The sequence below is a fragment of the Ictalurus punctatus genome, chromosome 15 (genome assembly GCF_001660625.3).
Source record: "Ictalurus punctatus breed USDA103 chromosome 15, Coco_2.0, whole genome shotgun sequence".
Lineage (NCBI taxonomy): Eukaryota > Metazoa > Chordata > Actinopteri > Siluriformes > Ictaluridae > Ictalurus > Ictalurus punctatus.
The window spans coordinates 26,537,727-26,558,404 of record NC_030430.2 but is presented as its reverse complement, the minus strand read 5'-3'; the positions used below and the strand labels follow the sequence as shown (position 1 = coordinate 26,558,404).

At 40.8% G+C, this 20,678-nt stretch overlaps 2 protein-coding genes across 5 annotated transcripts in view; one reads left to right on the top strand and one right to left on the bottom strand.

The window, feature by feature from the left end:
• Positions 1-372: 372 nt before the first annotated feature.
• On the bottom strand, positions 373-11,277 carry si:dkey-150i13.2 (mitochondrial carnitine/acylcarnitine carrier protein). The gene is made up of 9 exons (XM_017487962.3): positions 11,084-11,277; positions 10,100-10,192; positions 8,912-9,039; positions 8,330-8,420; positions 5,199-5,316; positions 5,031-5,103; positions 4,798-4,907; positions 1,331-1,452; positions 373-727 (listed from the first exon to the last, which is right to left on the bottom strand). Exons 1-9 carry the CDS (start codon positions 11,192-11,194, stop codon positions 665-667), a joined length of 909 nt encoding a protein of 302 aa, XP_017343451.1. The 5' UTR covers positions 11,195-11,277; the 3' UTR covers positions 373-664.
• Positions 11,278-15,031: 3,754 nt separating this feature from the next.
• The window catches only part of hm13 (histocompatibility (minor) 13), a 14,091-nt gene continuing 8,444 nt past the window's right edge, over positions 15,032-20,678 (top strand). The window contains exons 1-8 of one of the 4 annotated variants that reach the window (XM_047160410.2): positions 15,032-15,426; positions 17,220-17,318; positions 17,542-17,679; positions 18,985-19,067; positions 19,178-19,266; positions 20,102-20,187; positions 20,338-20,463; positions 20,643-20,678. The exon at positions 20,643-20,678 is cut by the window's right edge and continues 22 nt beyond it. In XM_047160410.2, the coding sequence (XP_047016366.1) occupies positions 15,223-15,426; positions 17,220-17,318; positions 17,542-17,679; positions 18,985-19,067; positions 19,178-19,266; positions 20,102-20,187; positions 20,338-20,463; positions 20,643-20,678 (861 nt within the window). In that variant the 5' untranslated portion in view covers positions 15,032-15,222. The remainder of the gene's footprint in view (positions 15,427-17,219; positions 17,319-17,541; positions 17,680-18,984; positions 19,068-19,177; positions 19,267-20,101; positions 20,188-20,337; positions 20,464-20,642) is intronic. The other 3 variants (XM_017487940.3, XM_047160411.2, XM_017487941.3) reach the window with 3 other exon arrangements.

Below are 20,678 nucleotides of genomic sequence, written 5' to 3'. Positions count from 1 at the left end.
TGCTGCAGATCTCTCTCTCTCTCACACACACACACACACACACACACACACACACACACACACACACACACACACACACATTATTCTCTTCAGTGTGAAGCTCAGGGACTGAACTAGTGTCTGACATCTTATTATAATGTGGACATTCTCCTGCGCTTTGGATCATTGTCTTGCTGCGTGATCCAGTTGCGCCTTCATTTAAAAACTGTATTTTGTGTTTACTCGGGCTGCCTTTGTTTATCTTAGATTTTGTTTTCATTTCAGAAAAAATTTATTATAAGATATACACAAAAGCAAAAGAAATCTGCACTATATATCGCTCATCCCTACCCAGAAACATGAGCTACTGCAAGAAATGAAAGGACAAATTCATCCAAAACTGCTAACTTTAAATAAACTGAAGATTAATAATAATAAAAAATAAAATAATAATAAATGTTGCTGATGTTCTTTCAGCTGCTTGTGTTAGGGCTCGCCACAGCAGAGCACCTTCCACTGCACACATATAGATATGGTACAGGTTTTACACTGGATGTCCTTCCTCACGCAATCTTCCTTTAAGATGTCAAATCTGAGGTCATCATTTCCAGCTTTATGAGTTTGTTTTTTAGCAGAATCGGTTAGTGTGCGGTTGTGTAGAGGTCATATAGAGGTCGTGTAGAGGTCACCAGTTTGGAGCGAGCCGGTTTAAACACTTCAGAGCCACTTCAAATCCCAAAAAACAAGCCTGAGAACCAAAAGAACACAAAGTGAGAGATTTAATAAAAGCACATTAAGTCAATAAGGGAATAAATAGTGAAATAAACACTGATCATCATTTTACAGTAAACTCCAGCTCCATTCATCTACAGGACAAAGCTGTATATGTGGAACTCAGTGTTTAAGAGTCTCACAGGGTAAATGATATACTGAAGTATTAAAAGGCAATGTAGATGAGTGTGTAAGGGTGTGTGTGTGAGGGTGTGTGTGTGTGTGTGTGTGTGAGGGTGTGTGTGTGTGTGTGTGTGTGAGGGTGTGTGTGTGTGTGTGTGTGAGGGTGTGTGTGTGTGTGTGTGTGTGTGTGAGGGTGTGTGTGTGTGTGTGTGTGTGTGAGGGTGTGTGTGTGTGTGTGTGAGGGTGTGTGTGTGTGTGTGTGTGTGAGGGTGTGTGTGTGTGTGTGTGTGAGGGTGTGTGTGTGTGTGTGTGTGTGTGTGTGAGGGTGTGTGTGTGTGTGTGTGTGTGTGAGGGTGTGTGTGTGTGTGTGTGTGTGAGGGTGTGAGTGTGTGTATGTGTGTGTGTATGTGTGTGTGTGTGTGGGTGTGTGTGTGTGTGTGTGACGTTTAACACACACCGCGTTAGCAGGAAACGCTCGCAGCATGACCGCACTCAGGCCTTTATACAGCCCTCGGGCTCCTTCTTCTCTCAGCAGCGTTTGCAAAACATCCGCTAAACCCGAGTAGCGTCCGTCAGCAGCTTTAATAAACACCACACATACACATGACTGATTTTACTGCAGGAGCGCGAGGAGTAGACGTCTGGATGTGATGTCATAAATTTCCATTCTAAATGTAAAACAAGTAAATACACTGTATATTCTCTCTGCTATTTTACACAATAATTTATTCCATCCATTTTCTACACCACTTATCCTTCAGGGTCGCAGGGAACCTGGAGTCTATCCCAGGGAGCACGGGGCACAAGGCGGGGTACACCCTGGACAGGGTGCCATCCATCACAGGGCACTCACTCACACACACACACACACACACACACACACACACACACACATTCATACACTACGAACACTTTGGACATGCCAATCAGCCTACCATGCATGTCTTTGGACTGATGGAGGAAACCGGAGAACCCGGAGAACCCGGAGGAAACCCCCGGTGGGAATCGAACCCTCAGCCCTGGAGGTGTGAGGCAAGCGCGCTAACCATTAAGCCCCCGTGCCCCCCACCATAATAGTTTATTTGTAAATAAAAATAATTTATAGAACTTAATTGAACCCTTTCATGCATAAATTATTTATACACATATACACATTTTTAAAGACAAATTAAAAAGCAAATGGATTGTCATTCAGGCTACAACAGTAAGCCTAAAATAAACAAAAATTTACATTTATAATGTCAAAAATGCATTAACATTCAGTCTAATATTTATCATACTGAAGGCAAAATGTTTAGGGAAAGATTATCATGTCTGAACATACACAATTTACACAGTTTAGGATGCTGCATGAGGCAAAAAAGTAAAAAAAAAAAAATATTCAAAAAGCCCCACATCTTCCCTCAAAAAAAAACACTAGTTAAAAAAATTGTTAAATATATAATTCTTTTTTTTATTTCGAAACCTGAGACACTAAAAATGTCATGGCGGATTATAACATAAACAAAAGAAAACACTGTCTTATTTCTGTTACAGCTGATGTTTTATGATGTCATGATGTTTTAAACTACTAAAATAAGCGACTTTTTAACTTAAGCCGAGCGTCTAAACTCCTCCAACGCTTCACCACCTTACAGGAAGAAACACATCCAGCAGCACCCACACTAAACTACATTAAGCTACAATAAACTACACTAAACTACACTAAACTACAATTAACTACACTAAACTACAATAAACTACACTAAACTACACTAAACTACAATTAACTACACTAAACTACAATAAACTACATTAAACTACACTAAACTACAATAAACTACAATAAACTACAATAAACTACACTAAACTACAATGAACTACATTAAACAACTACATTAAACTACACTAAACTACAATAAACTACAATAAACTACACTAAACTACACTAAACTACAATTAACTACACTAAACTACAATAAACTACACTAAACTACACTAAACTACAATTAACTACACTAAACTACAATAAACTACATTAAACTACACTAAACTACAATAAACTACAATAAACTACAATAAACTACACTAAACTACAATGAACTACATTAAACAACTACATTAAACTACACTAAACTACAATAAACTACAATAAACTACACTAAACTACAATTAACTACACTAAACTACACTAAACTACAATAAACTACACTAAAGTACAATAAACTACATTAAACTACACTAAACTACAATTAACTACACTAAACTACACTAAACTACACTAAACTACAATAAACTACATTAAACAACTACATTAAACTACACTAAACTACAATAAACTACAATAAACTACACTAAACTACACTAAACTACAATTAACTACACTAAACTACACTAAAGTACAATAAACTACATTAAACTACACTAAACTACAATTAACTACACTAAACTACACTAAACTACAATTAACTACACTAAACTACACTAAACTACAATAAACTACAATTAACTACAATTAACTACACTAAACTACAATTAACTACACTAAACTACACTAAACTACAATAAACTACAATAAACTACACTAAACTGCAATAAACTACATGAAACTACAATAAACTACATTAAACTACACTAAACTACAATAAACTACAATTAACTACAATTAACTACACTAAACTACAATTAACTACAATTAACTACATTAAACTACAATAAACTACAATAAACTACAATTAACTACAATTAACTACACTAAACTACAATTAACTACACTAAACTACAATAAACTACATTAAACTACATTAAACTACACTAAACTACAATAAACTACAATGAACTACACTAAACTACAATAAACTACATTAAACTACATTAAACTACACTAAACTACACTAAACTACATTAAACTACACTAAACTACAATAAACTACAATTAACTACATTAAACTACAATAAACTACATTAAACTACATTAAACTACACTAAACTACAATAAACTACAATGAACTACACTAAACTACATTAAACTACACTAAACTACACTAAACTATAGCTATTTCAGTCAAATCAACTCAAACTGGAAACATCACCGTGCAGATCTGTGCCAAACTGCTAAACAGGTAGTTACTCACTGTTGCTATGGTAATTAATGTACCTGTTATTATTTTTAATATATAAACGTATTGTTTAAGTTTTTTTATAAGCAGTTTCGAGCTAGATTTGTTACAAAATCGGATCAGATTTAGTTTTTTTTAGCTTTGATCTGATGATATGGACCTGATGCCGGTACTGAATATCAGATCAGTTCCAGCTGACATCTGTTACATCATGCATTTGTTTTGTTTTTATTATCAGAAGGTCCAGTTTATTCAACATTAAAGTCTAATCCAGAATCAGATACACAGACCTCTCCCGTCTCACCTGAAGTACACAATCACCTCAGAGTTTGGTGCAGAAAAGCTGCACCTCTTTAGGCTAAATGGTTTATATTAACATTAACTTTAAAGCCGCCGTGAAATCAAAATGGAAGTTTTGTGGCTTTTAGTATGAATATGTTATTCTTAAGGTTCTCTAGAAGCTCATGCGCTCCAAAACAATGAATTCAGAAGATTTACGCATTCAAAATGCACAGTCTCTCTCTACCACTGATACGGATCAACAATTCTGATGACATCATTCTGCACTTCAGCTTCTCATCAGATTTTCTGACCAATCAAATGCTCTCTAGAATCTGAAGTGTCCCGCCCCCAATAGTTGTAAGTTTCCTGGTTGTAAGGTAAGCTAAACACTATTGGCTATCTAAAAAGCAGGAGGAGCCACTCGATATGTCCCACCCCGACTTCCTGTTTAAGTGGAAATTACATCAACACGTCAAATAACGCAGCGCATTTCACAGGGACATTAAATATATAAATTATTAACATAAAGAAAAGATGAACTCACCTGTCTGGAAATTGGATTTCAGGACATCAGGTGGAAGAGCGACGGCCCAGTTCACGATTCCAGCAGTTCCTCCGGCCAAAAGAATCCTCGGAGTGCTGAGTCGGTCCACACTGATTGTGTGTGTGTGTGTGTGTGTGTGTGTGTGTGTGTGTGTGAGTGAGAAGAAGACAGTTAAAGGGATTAAATGGTGGTAAAGCCTCCACTATTAGGAGATAAAGAAGTGTGGTGTTTACCTCTCGCCCTCAGGTGTGAGGACATTTTTGAGGTATTCGTACGTTAAAAAGTAGAGACCAGTAGAAGGAACATCTGAAAGAACAAAACAACATGAGAGAGGTCACATGACCCGAGATAAATATCCACAACCATACAATACAACTTATTATAATATACAACACACGTACCTCTAATAAGAGTGAGGACAGTTCCCTTATACACACTGCGCATACCGTGCTGTTTATACAGTTTCACTGCACAGTCCACCGGCCCGGCGTATTTCAGCTGCCCGCTGATGGACTGCACCTAAAACACACACACACACACACACACACACACACACAGATAGAAACACCACTAAAAACCATAAATCAATTTATTCCTGTTTTGGAGTATAAGTCATCCACAGTGGGACAGTGTTTTACTGAGGCTTTATTCTAAAGTGAGGAAGAATCCAATCTAAGCACAGAACTCAGACAAATCTAATAGCAGGACAACATTCTGGTGAGGTGATGCAACAGACTGGATAGGAAGAGGGTTAGAACGAAAGAACAGAAAACGCTTCAGCGTGCGGAAATTTTAACCCTGCTTGGGCAGACGAAACCCCAGTTTGGGCAGACGAAACACGAGCTTGGACAGACGTAGCCCCTCCTTGGGCAGATGAAGCCACTGCTTGGGCAGACAAAGCCCCTGCCGGGGCAAATGAAGCCCCTGCTTGGGCAGATGAAACCCTAGCTTGGGCAGACGAAGCCTCTGCTTGGGAAAATAAAGCCCCTATTTGGGATAGACGAAGCCCCTGCTTGGGCAGACGAAGCCCCTGCCGGGCCAAATGAAGCCCGTTTGGGCAGGTGGACCCTTTGCTTGGGCAGACGAAGCCCCTGTTTTGGCAAATGACCTTCTACTGACCTCTGATCAGGGTTGTGTCTCCTTGATTGTGTTACTTGACATTAGTGCAGCTTTTGATACTATAGATCACACTATTCTCCTTGATAGATTAGAAAATGTTGTTGCATTAAGGGAACAGTCCTCTCCTGTCTCAGGTCTTATCTGACCGATCGTTATCAGTTCGTAGATGTAAATGGTGAATTCTCCACGCATACCGAGGTTAAATTTGGTGTTCCACAAGGTTCTGTTTTAGGCCCTCTGCTTTTTACTTTATATATGCTACCTCTAGGTCAAATTATTCGTAACCATGGAATTATCTTCCACTGTTATGCTGATGATACACAGCTGTATGTTTCAGCGAAGCCAGAGGACAGACAGCAGCTTAGTAAAGTTGAGGAATGTGTAAAGGACATTAGACGGTGGATGATTATTAACTTCCTTTTACTTAATTCTGATAAGACAGAAGAACTTGTACTAGGACCACGTGTAGCTAGAAGTAATCTTTCTGATCTCACAGTAACTCTGGATGGACTTTCTGTGTCATCATGTGCAGCAGTAAAAGACCTTGGAGTGATTATTGACTCCAGTCTATCATCTGATGCTCATGTAGATAATATTACTAGGATAGTCTTCTTTCATCTCAGAAATATTTCTAAGATAAGAAATATATTGTCACTACATGATGCAGAAATACTAGTTCATGCTTTCGTCACCTCTAGATTAGATTACTGTAATGCCTTACTGTCTGGATGTTCCAGTAGGAGCATAAACAAACTCCAGTTAGTCCAGAATGCAGCTGCTAGAGTCCTAACTAGAACCAGAAGATACGACCACATCACCCCGATCTTACCCACACTGCATTGGCTCCCAGTGAAATCTCACATTAATTATAAAATACTATTATTGACCTATAAAGCAGTAAATGGTTTCACACCACAGTACCTGAGAGAACTTTTGGTCTTTTATGATCCGCCACGCCTACTTCCATTAAAAGGTGCAGGCTATTTGTTGGTACCTGGAATAGTGAAGGCTACAGCAGGGGGAAGAGCTTTCTCTTATAGAGCCCCACAGTTATGGAACAGTCTTCCAATTAGTGTTCGGGACTCAGACACAGTCTCAGTGTTTAAGTCCAGGCTGAAAACATATTTGTTTACTCAAGCCTACCCTGACTAGACTTTCTGTTACGCTAAGCACAGTCCTAATAATCTCTTCTCTCCCTCTCTGCTTCTGCCGAGCCACACACAATTTTATGGAGGCACTAGAGATCCTGATCCTTTCTGCTTTCCGGACCTGCCTGAACAGTTCGGATGCCCTACCTCTGGATGGAGCTCTCGTCAACTCCAGTTCCAGATGGACACACTCACTGTGGTTGCTGGGACTACTTCTACTTGCTTCTAAGGTCCCCGGACTGCAATTACCACATGCAGTTTTGCACTCGGATCTCCTCTGAACAGTGGACTAGTTCAACAAACAGACTTCATATTAAACCATAATGAACTTTCCTTTACTTTCACACTATCTGTTGTTACACAGATGAGGACGGGTTCCCTTCTGAGTCGGGTTCCTCTCAAGGTTTCTTCTTCTTAACATCTTAGGGAGTTTTTTCTCACCACCGTCGCCACCGGCTCGCTCAATAGGGATAAACTCATATATTTAAAATCTCTATCCTGTGTTTATATGTTTCTGTAAAGCTGCTTTGAGACAATGACCATTGTAAAAAGCGCTACACAAATAAAACTGAATTGAATTGAATTGAAGCCCCTGCTTGGGCAGATAAAGCCCTTGGTTGCACAGATGAAACAACTGCTTGGGCAGACAAAGCTCCTGCTTGGGCAGATGAAGCCCCTGCTTGGGCAGATGAAACCTGAGCTTGGGCAGACGAAGCCCCTGCATGGGCAGACTAAAAACCTGCTTGGGCAGACAAAGCCCCTGCTTGGGCAGACAAAGCCCCTGCATGGGCAGACTAAAAACCTGCTTGGGCAGATGAAGCCCCTGCTTGGGCAGACGAAGCCCCTGCATGGGCAGACTAAAAACCTGCTTGGGCAGACAAAGCCCCTGCTTGGGCAGACGAAGCCCCTGCATGGGCAGACTAAAAACCTGCTTGGGCAGACAAAGCCCCTGCTTGGGCAGACGAAGCCCCTGCATGGGCAGACTAAAAACCTGTTTGGGCAGATGAAGCCCCTGCTTGAGCAAACGAAGCCCCTGATTGGGCAGACGAAACCCCTGCTTGGGCAAACGAAGCCCCTGCTTGGGCAGACAAAGCCCCTGCATGGGCAGACTAAACCCCTGCTTGGGCAGATGAAGCCCCTGCTTGGGCAGACAAAGCCCCTGCATGGGTAGACTAAACCCCAGCTTGGGCAGACGAAGCCCCTGTGTGTGTATATGTGTGTGTGTGTGTGTGTGTGTGTGTGTGTGTGTGTGTGTGTGTTCTTGCCTGAAGCAGACACTTGATCCTCTCTCCTGGAGCCACAATCACTGTAGTGAAAACTCCGGCTAACGTTCCGGCCAGGAACGTCTGTGCGGAGCTGAAACACAGGAACCAGGTGCAGGAGTGAGAGTAGGAGGTTAAAGCTGAAGTGTTTTATTACAGATATTTCTGTTTGAGGATGTGAAGTTAATGTAAACACACAAAAGTTACACACGCTTATTATTAAAATACTTTAATAATAAAACACAAGGATTTCCTTTTATTCAATAATAAATACACAGGATTTCCTTTGTAGTGAAACAGAACATAAACCTCAATAATCGAGTACAAGACAATATTTCTGCAAAATGTAAACACAGTCAAGCTTTTAGATTCTGTTCATTTCATTATCTCTTTTTAAAAACCAAGGCTTTGTAGGAACACAAAAAGAGACAGATAAATATGAAGGCATGTCTTTAAATTCCTCCTGTTTTTAATAACTTCTCTTTATGCCACAGAGCTCTGTCTCTTCGTTACAGCTCGTCTCCACCCCTGTGCTCTCCTCCTAATCTCCTCCATCTCTACTGAGTGTCTCTCCTTCATACTGACGTGATCGGGACTGACGGGTCGCTCTGGAGCAGCTGCTTCCCGAGTCCAAATCCGAAGAAGCTGACGGCCATCATTGGAGCCACTCCGGCCAGCGGCGCTCCCATTCCTTTATACAGACCCAACACTCCCTACGGCCCGGAGAATCCGTGGAGGAGAGATAGAGAAAGTGATGAGGAGAGGATGAGAAATGACACAAGATCAGCTTCCTCTGTAGCCATGGTGTAGAGCCCACAAGTTCAGGAACATGAACATCAGACTGAATGAAACTATCCTTGTTCATGCTTAGACAAAGGCAGAAGTGGCTGTTAATAAAGCAGAATTATTTCAGATCTACGTTCCTAAAAAAAACCAAACCCAGCTCTGAAAACAAGAATGAGACCTAATCACCACCCATCACTGCAACCTATTCACTTTGTATTCATCATGGCGGCTTCCACAGCTAACAGTTAGCATAGCAGAGTTATTATCATCATGCTAGCTAACTAGCTTTGAATAGATAAGGAATAAAGCCGTTGTTAGCTCTTGTTACTTAGCTTTAACTAAAATTCTCCACTGTTCCTGGGTTCTGTGGTGAGAAAAGCACTACTTTCACATCAGGAACTAAAACTGCTGTGTGTTCATTCTTTTGTGAATTTTTCTTCTTATTTTACTTTAACACAGTAAATAAAAGTACGAGTTCATACTTTTTTTTTAACTTTAACTACAGTGAAGAATTTGGAGTTGTATTTCAACTTTATTTATTATGAATAGTAGTAGTATTTGAATGAAGAATTCAGGTAGTTTTACTGAGACGCAGACTGGAAGCCATTTCATGTTTAGATTTAGTTTTTAATGTCACAGTGACTCCCAGTGTTCAAACCCGGAACTGCATATTTACTTATTTATTTACTTTGATTTTATTTAGTTTGTACACCAATAATCTAGAGATGGAAGAAAAAAAAAGAAAAAGAAAAAAAAAATTTTTTTTTTGTAATTTTATTCTTAAATTAATTTAATTTCATAAAGTCATGTCAGGCAGATGAAACTGAAATATATATATAGATTTAAAACGCACTAGTGAACTAATTAGTGAGTTATTCTTATCCACCAGCGATTCATCAATAGATATGATACAACAGTTTAACACATTTGTAATTACACACAAATAATTGATCGAAATGCTATAAATCATGAATAATATACTGGAACCTCTCTGGACAGAGTCTTCCGGAAGCAGTCGAGCGTTCCTGTGTACAGCACTTTCTGACTGCACGAGGCTTTGTGCTGCGTCTGAAGGCGAACCTGTGAGAACAGGAACACATACAGAGTTCTAGAGATTCAGTTATTCACGATATTTGTGTCAGTGGAACAGTAAGAGCTGTATCACGCTGAACACACTGATAAGACACGAGCTCACAAACACAAAGCAAACATGGCCGAGCTGATAAGAAGAAGCTCTTCAGGGAGTGAGACGGCGTGGGGACGATCTGTTACTCACACTTCTGTCAATAAAGTGACCCAAAAGAAACCTGGCACAAAAAAATTATAATATTATTATCGCTGATGATCAAAACTGTTCAGACAAAGTGGGTAAAACTCAGTTTAAACAGTGCAGCTGCTTTAAGTGTTAATTAAGGCCTAATTAAAATTAGAACAAAACTAAAAGTGCACTCAAAAAATATTAGAAGAAGTGCTGTTTTGGTTGAGACCACATTACAATCCATTCAGTTCACCCCCCCCCCCCCACCCCCACCCACACACACACACACACACACACACACACACTGTTTAGTGATGGTTTGTTCCATATTATTCCTCTTTCACACCAGTTTCAGGTGAAGCTTCACACATCAGACAGTTCTTTACTCCTTTCAGCTTGTGCGACTACGATTACACCATACTGATCAGCACTATTACAACCTGCATCACGTGATTACTACAAGGGGTAAAGGGCAAACCTGATGTTCCTGATGATGGGCACCAAAATGGCCAGAAACGGCCCTGTCTATATGTACGCACAGTATAGTAATCATTATTATTATTATTATTATTATTATTATTATTATTATTATTATTATTAAAAATGCAGTTGTGTGTGCGTGTGTGTGTGTGTGTGTTGTGCAGTCCTGTCACTGTGTTTTGTGTAATGTGATAAAGTTTGTACATCTCTCTCTCTCTCTCTCTCTCTCTCACCTTGATGGTATCGAGCGGATGTCCGGCGAACAGCAGGCACGCGCCCCCGACTCCACCGGCCACGAAGTTCTTTACCGGAGAGATGTGCGGGTCTCGCGCCGTGTCTCCCATCTCTCTCTCTCTCTCTCTCACACACACACACACACACACACACACTCGTGTTATTCACTTCACCCTGAAGCAGTCACACACACACACACACACACACACACACACACACACACACACACACACACACACAGAGCTTCTGTTAAAGTTTTACTCTCACTCACTGACGCCATCTATCGGCACACACACACACACACACACACACACACACGACTTATTTTATACATTCGGGTCACTTTCTATTGTTTAGTTGTCTAATTATTGACTGTAGTCCAACTACTACTCTGCACAAAGTATTGGCACCCTCTAGCTCTGTGCCTGCACTGAGCAGATACTGTAGGATTACATGGTGTTAGTTCTCTGTATTTCAACTCAGTCTGTAATGTGATACAGAAGCTGCACTAGAAGCACACTTCAACATAAACTTTATTGGGTTTATTTGAAATGTATTAACTCACAATAATGATGTTGGCGCTGATATTTAGCTCAGTTTTACATTTACATTCAAGATCATACCGTTTTTCAGAGGATTTCATTTTTTTTACACTTGATCACTTTTTTTCACATGACGTCACGTGTTTACTTCACACGCATTATGGGTGGATAATAATCATAATAATAATAATAATAGTAATGAAGGTGGTTGTTTTAGTAAAGTGAGCTAAAGTAAATACTGTTGCTATGGTTACCATTATGTAATTTAGAATAAATATATTGTTTTGATTCAATATTGAGACTACTGATCTTATTAACATCTCTACTAACATTTTAATCTCTTTCACGACTTGCAAATGACTTTACATGATCTGCTAAGTGTTGTTAATGCTGAACTGGCGTTTATGTAGAATATTAATGTATTAAATTATCATTTGTCCGTGTTCACTTGTCCATATAATGAAGTCTTAAACAACAGTAATGCTGACTGTACTGAGATTAGACATGTTTAATGTGTGGTAAATACCGGAGGAGTCTGTTAACTGTCTGTATAACTCGCCGTCATACTGTAGTGTACACTGAGTGCACAATATAGACTATAGAAATAAAAAAATATCCAGATGTAGGCACATGTATAAAGGATGAGTTTATATTAATCAAAATAAAACAAGGTCCCTACATATTCACACAGATTCTTAAATATATTCATCCAGTTTTACCTACGTGTATACGGGTCTTCTTCACAATCACATACATACATTAACTCAGTCCAACAGGAAGTCGGACAATTTGGATTCTGTGTATTTTGACATGTACCAAACTTTTAAATACTCCTCCTATCTAGTTTATCAGATTCAAACCCCAATCTTGGTCCGCATGATGACAAAATGTCTCTGATGATACAATTTTTAAACACTATATGTTCAAAAGTATGTGCACCCCTGACCATCACACCCATATGTGCTTGTCGAACATCGCATTTCAGATTTATTCCCCCTTTACTGTTATGATAACCTCCTCCACTCTTCTGGGAAGGTTTTCCACTAGATTTTGGGGTGTGACTGTGGCGATTTTGAGCCTTGCCTTTGGGGATTAGTGATCATTCAGCTACAAGAGCGTTAGTGAGGTTGAGGTCAGGTGATGTGAGGAGACTCCAGTTCCAGTTCATCCTAAAGGTGTTCAGTGGGGTCGAGGTCAGGGCTCTGTACAGGACACTCGAGTTCTTCTACCTTCTTCCAACCTTCACACACCACGTCTTCTTGGAGCTCGCTTTGTGCACTGTGTGTCGTGCTGGAAGAGTGTTTGGGTTCCTCTTAGTTCTTAGGGGAAACTGTAAAGCTACAGTGTACAGAGACGTTCTATACAATTGAGTGCTTCGGACTTTGTGGTAACAGTTTGGGGAAGAACCACATTTTGGGAGTGATGGTGAGGGGTGCACATACTTTTGGTCATATTGTGTAGTTTAAATGGTGTTGCCATGGAATCAATTAATGTCATTCTATGAAAACAGGAAGTGTGGCATAATTCCACTGTACATCATGCAGTGTGGTTGAAATTTCACATGGAGGTTCAGTGATGTGGTGTAACATCCACATGCTAATACTAATGCTAGTAGCTAATGTAACAGACACTGCTGCACTCTTGGTGCTTGGGCCCAACAATCACTGCTTGGGGTACATTGGGTTTCCAACTCATGTTTACAAGTTCTTTATGTACCTAAGTATCTTTTTTTTAATGTTTTTATAGGGTTCACTATTCATTTCTCTGTACAGTCTGCAGAACAGTAATAAAGCTTAGATTGTGATTGAGAGCAGGATAAGTGGCTCTCCAGAGGATGGTGCAATCAGCTGAGCGCAACATCTGCACCGAGCTCCCTGACCTGCAGTCCGTCTACAGCAAGCTATGCTTGACCAAGGCCAGGAGGAGAGTGAAGGACCTCAGCGGACTCCTCTTCAGGACCTCTGCTTCTGCTCCCTAAAGGCCAACAGAGAGAATGAGGAGCTTGTTCCCACAGGCCATTCGGTTCCTCAACCAGGACAACACCTAGGACTAGAGCTTGGACTTGTTTACACAACACCCACACTGACCACATTCCTGTTTATATACCCATATTACCCCATATTTATAAATATTTATTATAAATGTGTCAGCATTGTATTGCACAAACTACTGCACACATATCCCAAATATAGTCAGACTGTTCAGGCCACCTTTCTTTTATATGCTGTATATTTAACTTAGATATTCTTCCCTTTCAACCTGTATACAATAACATTCTGGTTTATGTAAATGAAATTTTATGTCACGGACAGTTGAAAAAATCATTTGACTGCACGTCGTACTGTGTATGGTTACGTGTGCGACCGATGGAAGCCCGTTTCTGCCATGGAGAAAAATAATAATAAAAAAAGGTCAGTGCGATTTCTGACTTTCACAATTCTGACAGCTTTCATGCAGTTTAGACGTCCACTTGAAATGTGACTAACTTCAGGTACGGAGCGTGCTAGCGTCTGGTTTTCCTCGTCTTGGCTAGCGGATGAGTGTTGTTCGTACTGTATATAGCCAATTCATAGACAATTCAATGTGTCAGCATTGTATTGCATTCAATGTGTCAGCATTGTGTCAGCTTTTGTTGGCTTTTGTGTCAGCTTTTGTTGGTGAATTGTTTGTAACTCAGTAAAAGTCAAGTGGAGGTCTGAATTGCAAGAAAAAAAATTCTGACGTGAGAAATTAAGTATTTTTTCTTCATTGCGGAAACGACCCAGATAGCAGACCAACACTGAATCAACACTGAATCAATGTTAACGCATCAACCAAACTATCACTGAATCAATGTTGAAATTTGAAATGTAATATTGATTGATTTTTCATCAGGTTTACACCCTGAAATAATGTAATTTCAACGATGACACATAGATCGAGATGGACATGAAATCAATATTTGTTCAACTAGAGGGAAGAGTCAGGAGGTCCCAAAATGAACAGGATTCATCCTCTGAGGAGCGTGAATATGCTCGTTATATTGCACCCAATCGATATGCGTTGTGTTGAATGAGGGGACGGATGGATTGACGTTAAATCTAAACCCCGCCAGTTGGGAAATGAAGCTGATCAAAAATCAACATTGATTCACTGTTTGTCTTTTCAACATTGAGAAGCAATGAATTATCAACATCGATTCAATATTATTTAGCACTGAATATTCAAGCTCAACCAAAATGATGATTCTGATGGAATTTCAACACTGAATCAACGTCTCCTTGCTATCTGAAGGGCTTCCATACTGACCGATAAAATCTGATTTGAAACTTTGAGATCGAGATTGCTATAGCGCTTCTCCTCCACGCCGCGAGGTGTCAGTGTTACAGCGTCACTGCTCCTGCTCAGCGGATTTATTTCCGCAGTGAGGAAGAAGAAGCTGCTCAGTTTCCCGGACAGACGCAGTGTTAGGGAAACGTGGCCTTATGAGAGCCGGAAAGCAGCAGGTTCTGGATGAGAATCGTGTTATTGTGTTAGTTACTCCACTCTCCGTCCTTCTCTCCCTCTCTTCTTCAGCTCCGGGATTGTTTTCCTCTTGGTTCTGATCCTCTATCGCGATGGCTGATGTGGAGCAGGGTTCCGCTTTGCCGCTGGACGGCCTGAACAGCACCGAGAACGGAACCGACACTGGGAACGGAACCGCGGGCCGCTTCGTAGCTACAGCCGAGGGAACAGCGCTGGCGTACGGCAGTCTGGTGCTCATGGCCCTGCTGCCCATCTTCTTCGGAGCTCTGAGATCCGTCAGCAGCTCCAAGAGCAAGGCGAGTCCACCTTCATCACCACCATAATCATCATCATATTTATATTATTATAATCAGAACCTTCATCATGATGATGATGATGATGATGATGATGGTGGTGGGGGTTTCACAGCTGTAGGCCTGAGAGTTAAAGATGTGTTTATCTGAGATGAGGAGAATGCTCGCTCGCTCTCTCTCTCTCTCTCTCGTTATTATTTAATGAAACTGTCAGCACTTTATTCCCTTTTTATGAACTCATAAAAACCTCCATATTAAATAGGAATATTATTATTGATTCCTGTTCCTGCGCTTGGACACATTCATGCACATCACTGCACCAGATGGCAGGACGGGAGTTATTCCCTCACTTTATTCTTCCTCAGTCTTCAACTCCAATCACACACCCCATAAACTATATAAAAAAAATTACACTACAGATCCATTATAAGTAAATAAATGGTAATTATGGATTTACACAAGGCTTGGAATGAGATGTATTTAGTGATATTTGCATTAAACATCTCATTTATGTTACAAGGCACAACGTTTATTAATTAATTAATGAATTAGATTAAAATGGCATTAATTTGAAACTAATTTAATAATGGCGCATGGAAATTCTTTCACATTGTTTCTAAACCTGATGACATGTGGCTCTACAGCGTCTGAAGGAAATATGAATATACATGATATGCAAATTACAGACCGTCCTCCTGTCATCGTTAGCATCACTAGCTTTAGCCGATTAGCCTGGTAGTTAATTGGCAGTAAACTAGTTCACATTAGAGAGAGGGATTTCATTTTCTAATCGATTTCATTGAAACCTCTCACGATGTATATGTTACACATAATGTTGCCATGACAACCACCCTCTGACCATTGCTAACATTAGCTATGTTAGTTAGCTAGCTAGCTAGCTAGCTTAGCTGACAGGTTTTGCAGCTGAAAGTTTCCGCGTACCCAATCACCTTCTGCTAATAATTTGCATATGCATTTTGATAGCCTTATTAACATCACAGTCTGAGGTGACCTGTAGCTCCGCCCTTAATCTTTTTTTTTTAATTAAGCATAGAATGGATCGTTAGTAAACAGAAAATCCAACTTTGACTGCTGTAGGAACGTATAGCTAGCAGGTTAACCTTTGCAGCGATGCTAATGTAGACAGATTGTAGTAATGTCATTTTTTTTAAAAATAAGAAATTATTAATTCAAAGGTGTATAAAGTACCACTGTGCTGTTTGTACACTAATGCTAGATAGCTGTGTTTATTATCTGTCCATCCAAACCCACGCTGTTTAACAAATCGTGTGTCTGAAGTCCTGGTAATGAATATTCATGATGCTCCTGATATCCCACAATGCTCTGTTTGTATTAAGATCTGTGTAGTGCTGGGGAAACTTCCTCATCTTTACCGTCCTACTCCGTGTATAAGTGCAGTATGTTTCCTCCACACGCTGTAGTGCACTACATCTCCAAACACAGAGAGCTTCAGTCATGTGACCTAAATCATCCGTTTCTTATTCTTAATTCTGAAACGCTGCAACTTTCACACGAGTGTACACCAGCGTTTTACTTACAGGAAGTAAACACATGATTAGCTAGCTATTTTAATCATGGCGTATATATAACTCCATCGGACACTGATCAGTTTGTTTCTGACTTCCTGTTTGTGTGATAAAGAATAGCTACAGTAAAAAAAAAAGCGTTAAGAATGTTAATACATCAATACCCCCTAGTGGAGATATTCTGAACTGCAGTAACAAACAAAATGCTTTTGAGAACGCGTATGAGAACTTTGTGTGTGTGTGTAATAGAACGCTTCAGACATGCCTGAGACCATCACTAGCAGAGATGCCGCTCGTTTCCCCATCATCGCCAGCTGCACACTGTTTGGACTCTATCTCTTCTTCAAGGTGAGCAATGACATCATCATCATCACCTGCTTATCAGGCCTAGTCCTAGATTGGTTTAAATCTTACTTAAGTGGCAGGGAATATTATGTTGCACTGGGTACACGCACCTCCAGATATCTTGTGGTGTTCCCCAAGGCTCAATGTTGGGTCCGTTATGTTATTTAATTTATATATGCTGCCATTAGCTGGTGTAATTAATCGATATAACATCTCCTCCCATCAGTATGCAGATGACCTGCAACTCTATCTCTCACTTGCACCAGATGACTACAAGTCGATTAGCACGCTTGTAAACTGCGTAGAGAGCATAAACTTGTGGATGGCACAGATCTTTCTGCAGCTAAATAAAGACAAGACAGAGGTACTTGATGCACAGAGAAAGTTCATTATGCCATATCTGGACTCCTTGTCTCGCAAGGCTAATGACTGCGTTAAGAGTTGAGGGATCGTGTTTGACAGTAAAAGAGCAGATCACCTTCGTAACACCTCTAAAGCAGGTGATGTTCTCTCCCCCACAGACAGTGAGAGACTCATGCATGCACTTCTTGCGTCTAGACTCGAGTACTGCTGCAGTGTTTCGGTGGCTTACCCACGAGCTCCATTACACACTTACAAAGAGTTCAGGATGCATCTGCACGAGTGCTGACCCGTACTAGACTGAAGAATCGGATCACTCCGGCACTTGCACCGCTTCACTGCCTACCCGTGTCTTACAGAACTGAGTTTAAAATCCTCTGATTTATTTTGAAATGCTCTGCACACCTGTGTAATATGATCACTAAATATCCTCCTGCTAGATCACTTACTCCATCCAACTGCAACCTGCTGGTTTTACCCAGAATGCACCTGAGACTCGGGGAGTCTGTCTTTAGTCATTGTGAGCCTAAACTGTGGACCTCTCTCCCTGACCTCCATGCAGTTCATTCACTCACCACGTTACAGTCTCTCAGCCCTCTCACTGGGGCTTTTCCTCAAACCAGTTCACTTCCATACTGGATTTTATGTGCAAGCTTTTATTTGTTTATGTAAAGCACTTTGTAAACGTTGTTTTACAAGGTGCTTTATAAATAAAGCTTTATTACTCACTTCATCACCATCAACTAGGTAATAATCAAAATATATTGGGGCAGGCTGAATGGTTAAGGCTCTGGGTGACTGATCAGAAGGTCGGGGGTTCAAGCCCCAGCACTGCCAAGCTGCCACTGTTGGGCCCTTGAGCAAGGCCCTTAACCCTCTCTGCTCCAGGGGGCGCTGTATCACGGCTGACCCTGCACTCTGACCCCAAAAATGAATTTCACTGTGCTGTGATGTATACGTGACCAGTAAAGGCTTCTATTAAAGAAGATTGGGTTCTACCTGTTTTACATTAAGGTCCACAGCTGGTTCTTCCTTCCTGCAGGTTTCATTTCCAACCAAACTCTAACACGCCTGTTTTATTGATCAAGAACGTCTTAAGGTGATAATTAGATGGTCAGGTGGAGCACCGTTATGGTTGGAGCTGAAGTCTTCAGGAACGAGTTGAGGACCACTGATCTAAAGCCTGATGTGCAGAGAAATAAAAACCATGTCCATTATTACTGTTGTTGTTGTTTATTATTATTATTATTATTATTATTCCGCCGCACAGCAGCGTGTCATGATACTGCTACTTGTTTTTATTTCCTAGATTTTCTCCCAGGAGTACATCAACTTACTGTTATCCATGTACTTCTTCGTACTGGGGATTTTAGCTCTGTCACACACACTGAGGTGAGTGTGTGTGTGTGTGTGTGTGTGTGTGTGATTGATTTACACTCCCTGACGGAACACTGAAGTCTGTACACATGTCCTGCTTAATAAAGTGTTGTGTTTGTGTTCAGTCCCTTCATGAGCAGGTTTCTTCCTGCTAATCTGCCGAGTAAACAGTTCCAGCTGCTCTTCACTCAGGGTTCAGGAGAGAACAGAGAAGGTGAATGTTTCTGAACATTTCTGCTGCATCCCCATTACTACAGTATCTCATAACGTGTACGGCGTAGTCGTTCAGCACAGTATCGGTGTTATATCACCCAGCCCTACCTGGAAGCCCCGCCCCTTTCCCCACATCTCGCGTTAGCATGCTGCGTTCGACTATACGCTACAGGTCAGAAGTTTGTGGACACTCGACTGAAATGTTTCTCATGATGTTAAAAAGCTTTTGATCTGAAGGTGTGATTTAAACGTGTGACATCGGTGTCGCAGACAGAAATATAACCGTGCCGACGTGTTAGTTTCTTTCATTAGAAAACAAACAGAAGACATTTCTGCAAATTGCAGGCGAAAAGGGCGTCGACTTTGAAGACGCTAAAATACCGGATGATTTAGATTTATTTTGGATTTTTTATCACAGCGTAATTCCCAGAGTTCCGTTTGTGTTCCTCCAGAGTTTTAATGACTTTATTATTATTCTAAAATGTGGAAAAAAATAAATAATGAATGTGTCTAAACTTTTGACTGGTAGTGTGTGTTTTAACTTCCTGTGCAAACGTAAACGCGCCCTCACCTGGAAATTCCTACTCGTCGCCGCCATCTCAACTCCGAGGTCAGATCAAAATGGCGGCTCGCGGCGTCCGCAGTAAACACGGCAGCGCTTCTCCGCTGTAATTGAGTTACTGTACATACACACGTTATCTTCACGTATTAAATAACACTGACTCCACGCTTCACTGTTCTGAGGTAAATATTAATCACCCTTTAGCGCGTTGCTAACAAAACACCGGCGCGGTCCTCCTGCGATGAGATTTTACTGAAAACGGGTTTTCTTTCAGAAATCGTGAACTACGAATTTGACACGAAGGATCTGATTAGTTTGGGAATCAGCAGCGTGGTGGGAGTGTGGTACATCCTGAAAAAGGTGCAACGCGCGCACACACACGTCTTCTCCCTCACATCACACATGACCGAGAGTTTGTAAAATAGTTTGTTTTATGTTGTATCTGTAAATCAGGAATCTCTTTGCTGTTAGCAGTGAAATGGTGTGTGTGTGTGTGTGTGTGTGAGACAGCACTGGGTGGCCAATAATCTATTCGGATTGGCGTTTGCGCTGAACGGAGTGGAGCTACTTCACCTGAATAACGTCAGTACCGGCTGCATCCTGCTGGGGGGGCTGTTCATCTACGACATCTTCTGGGTCAGTTCATCTCTCATGCTTTACATTTACACGTGTACAGTCCGAGGGGTACGGGTGAAGCAGAATTCAGGTGATGGAGTGTGATGTGACTGTGGTGTAAGAGGAATAATGACGTGCAGGTGTTTAATATGATGTGAAATGTGTGTACAGAGCTGAGAAAGGGATTATTTTTGTTCCAGGTCTTCGGCACTAACGTGATGGTGACGGTGGCCAAG

Coding starts and splice junctions, on each gene's coding strand:
- si:dkey-150i13.2 (XM_017487962.3), bottom strand. CDS start 11,194: ATGGGAGACACGGCGCGAGACCCGCACATCTCTCCGGTAAAGAACTTC. Junction 9,040..10,099: donor GGAAGACTCTGTCCAGAGAG/GTTCCAGTATAT, acceptor TCCGGGCCGTAG/GGAGTGTTGGGTCTGTATAA. Junction 8,421..8,911: donor GACCCGTCAGTCCCGATCAC/GTCAGTATGAAG, acceptor CCTGTGTTTCAG/CTCCGCACAGACGTTCCTGG.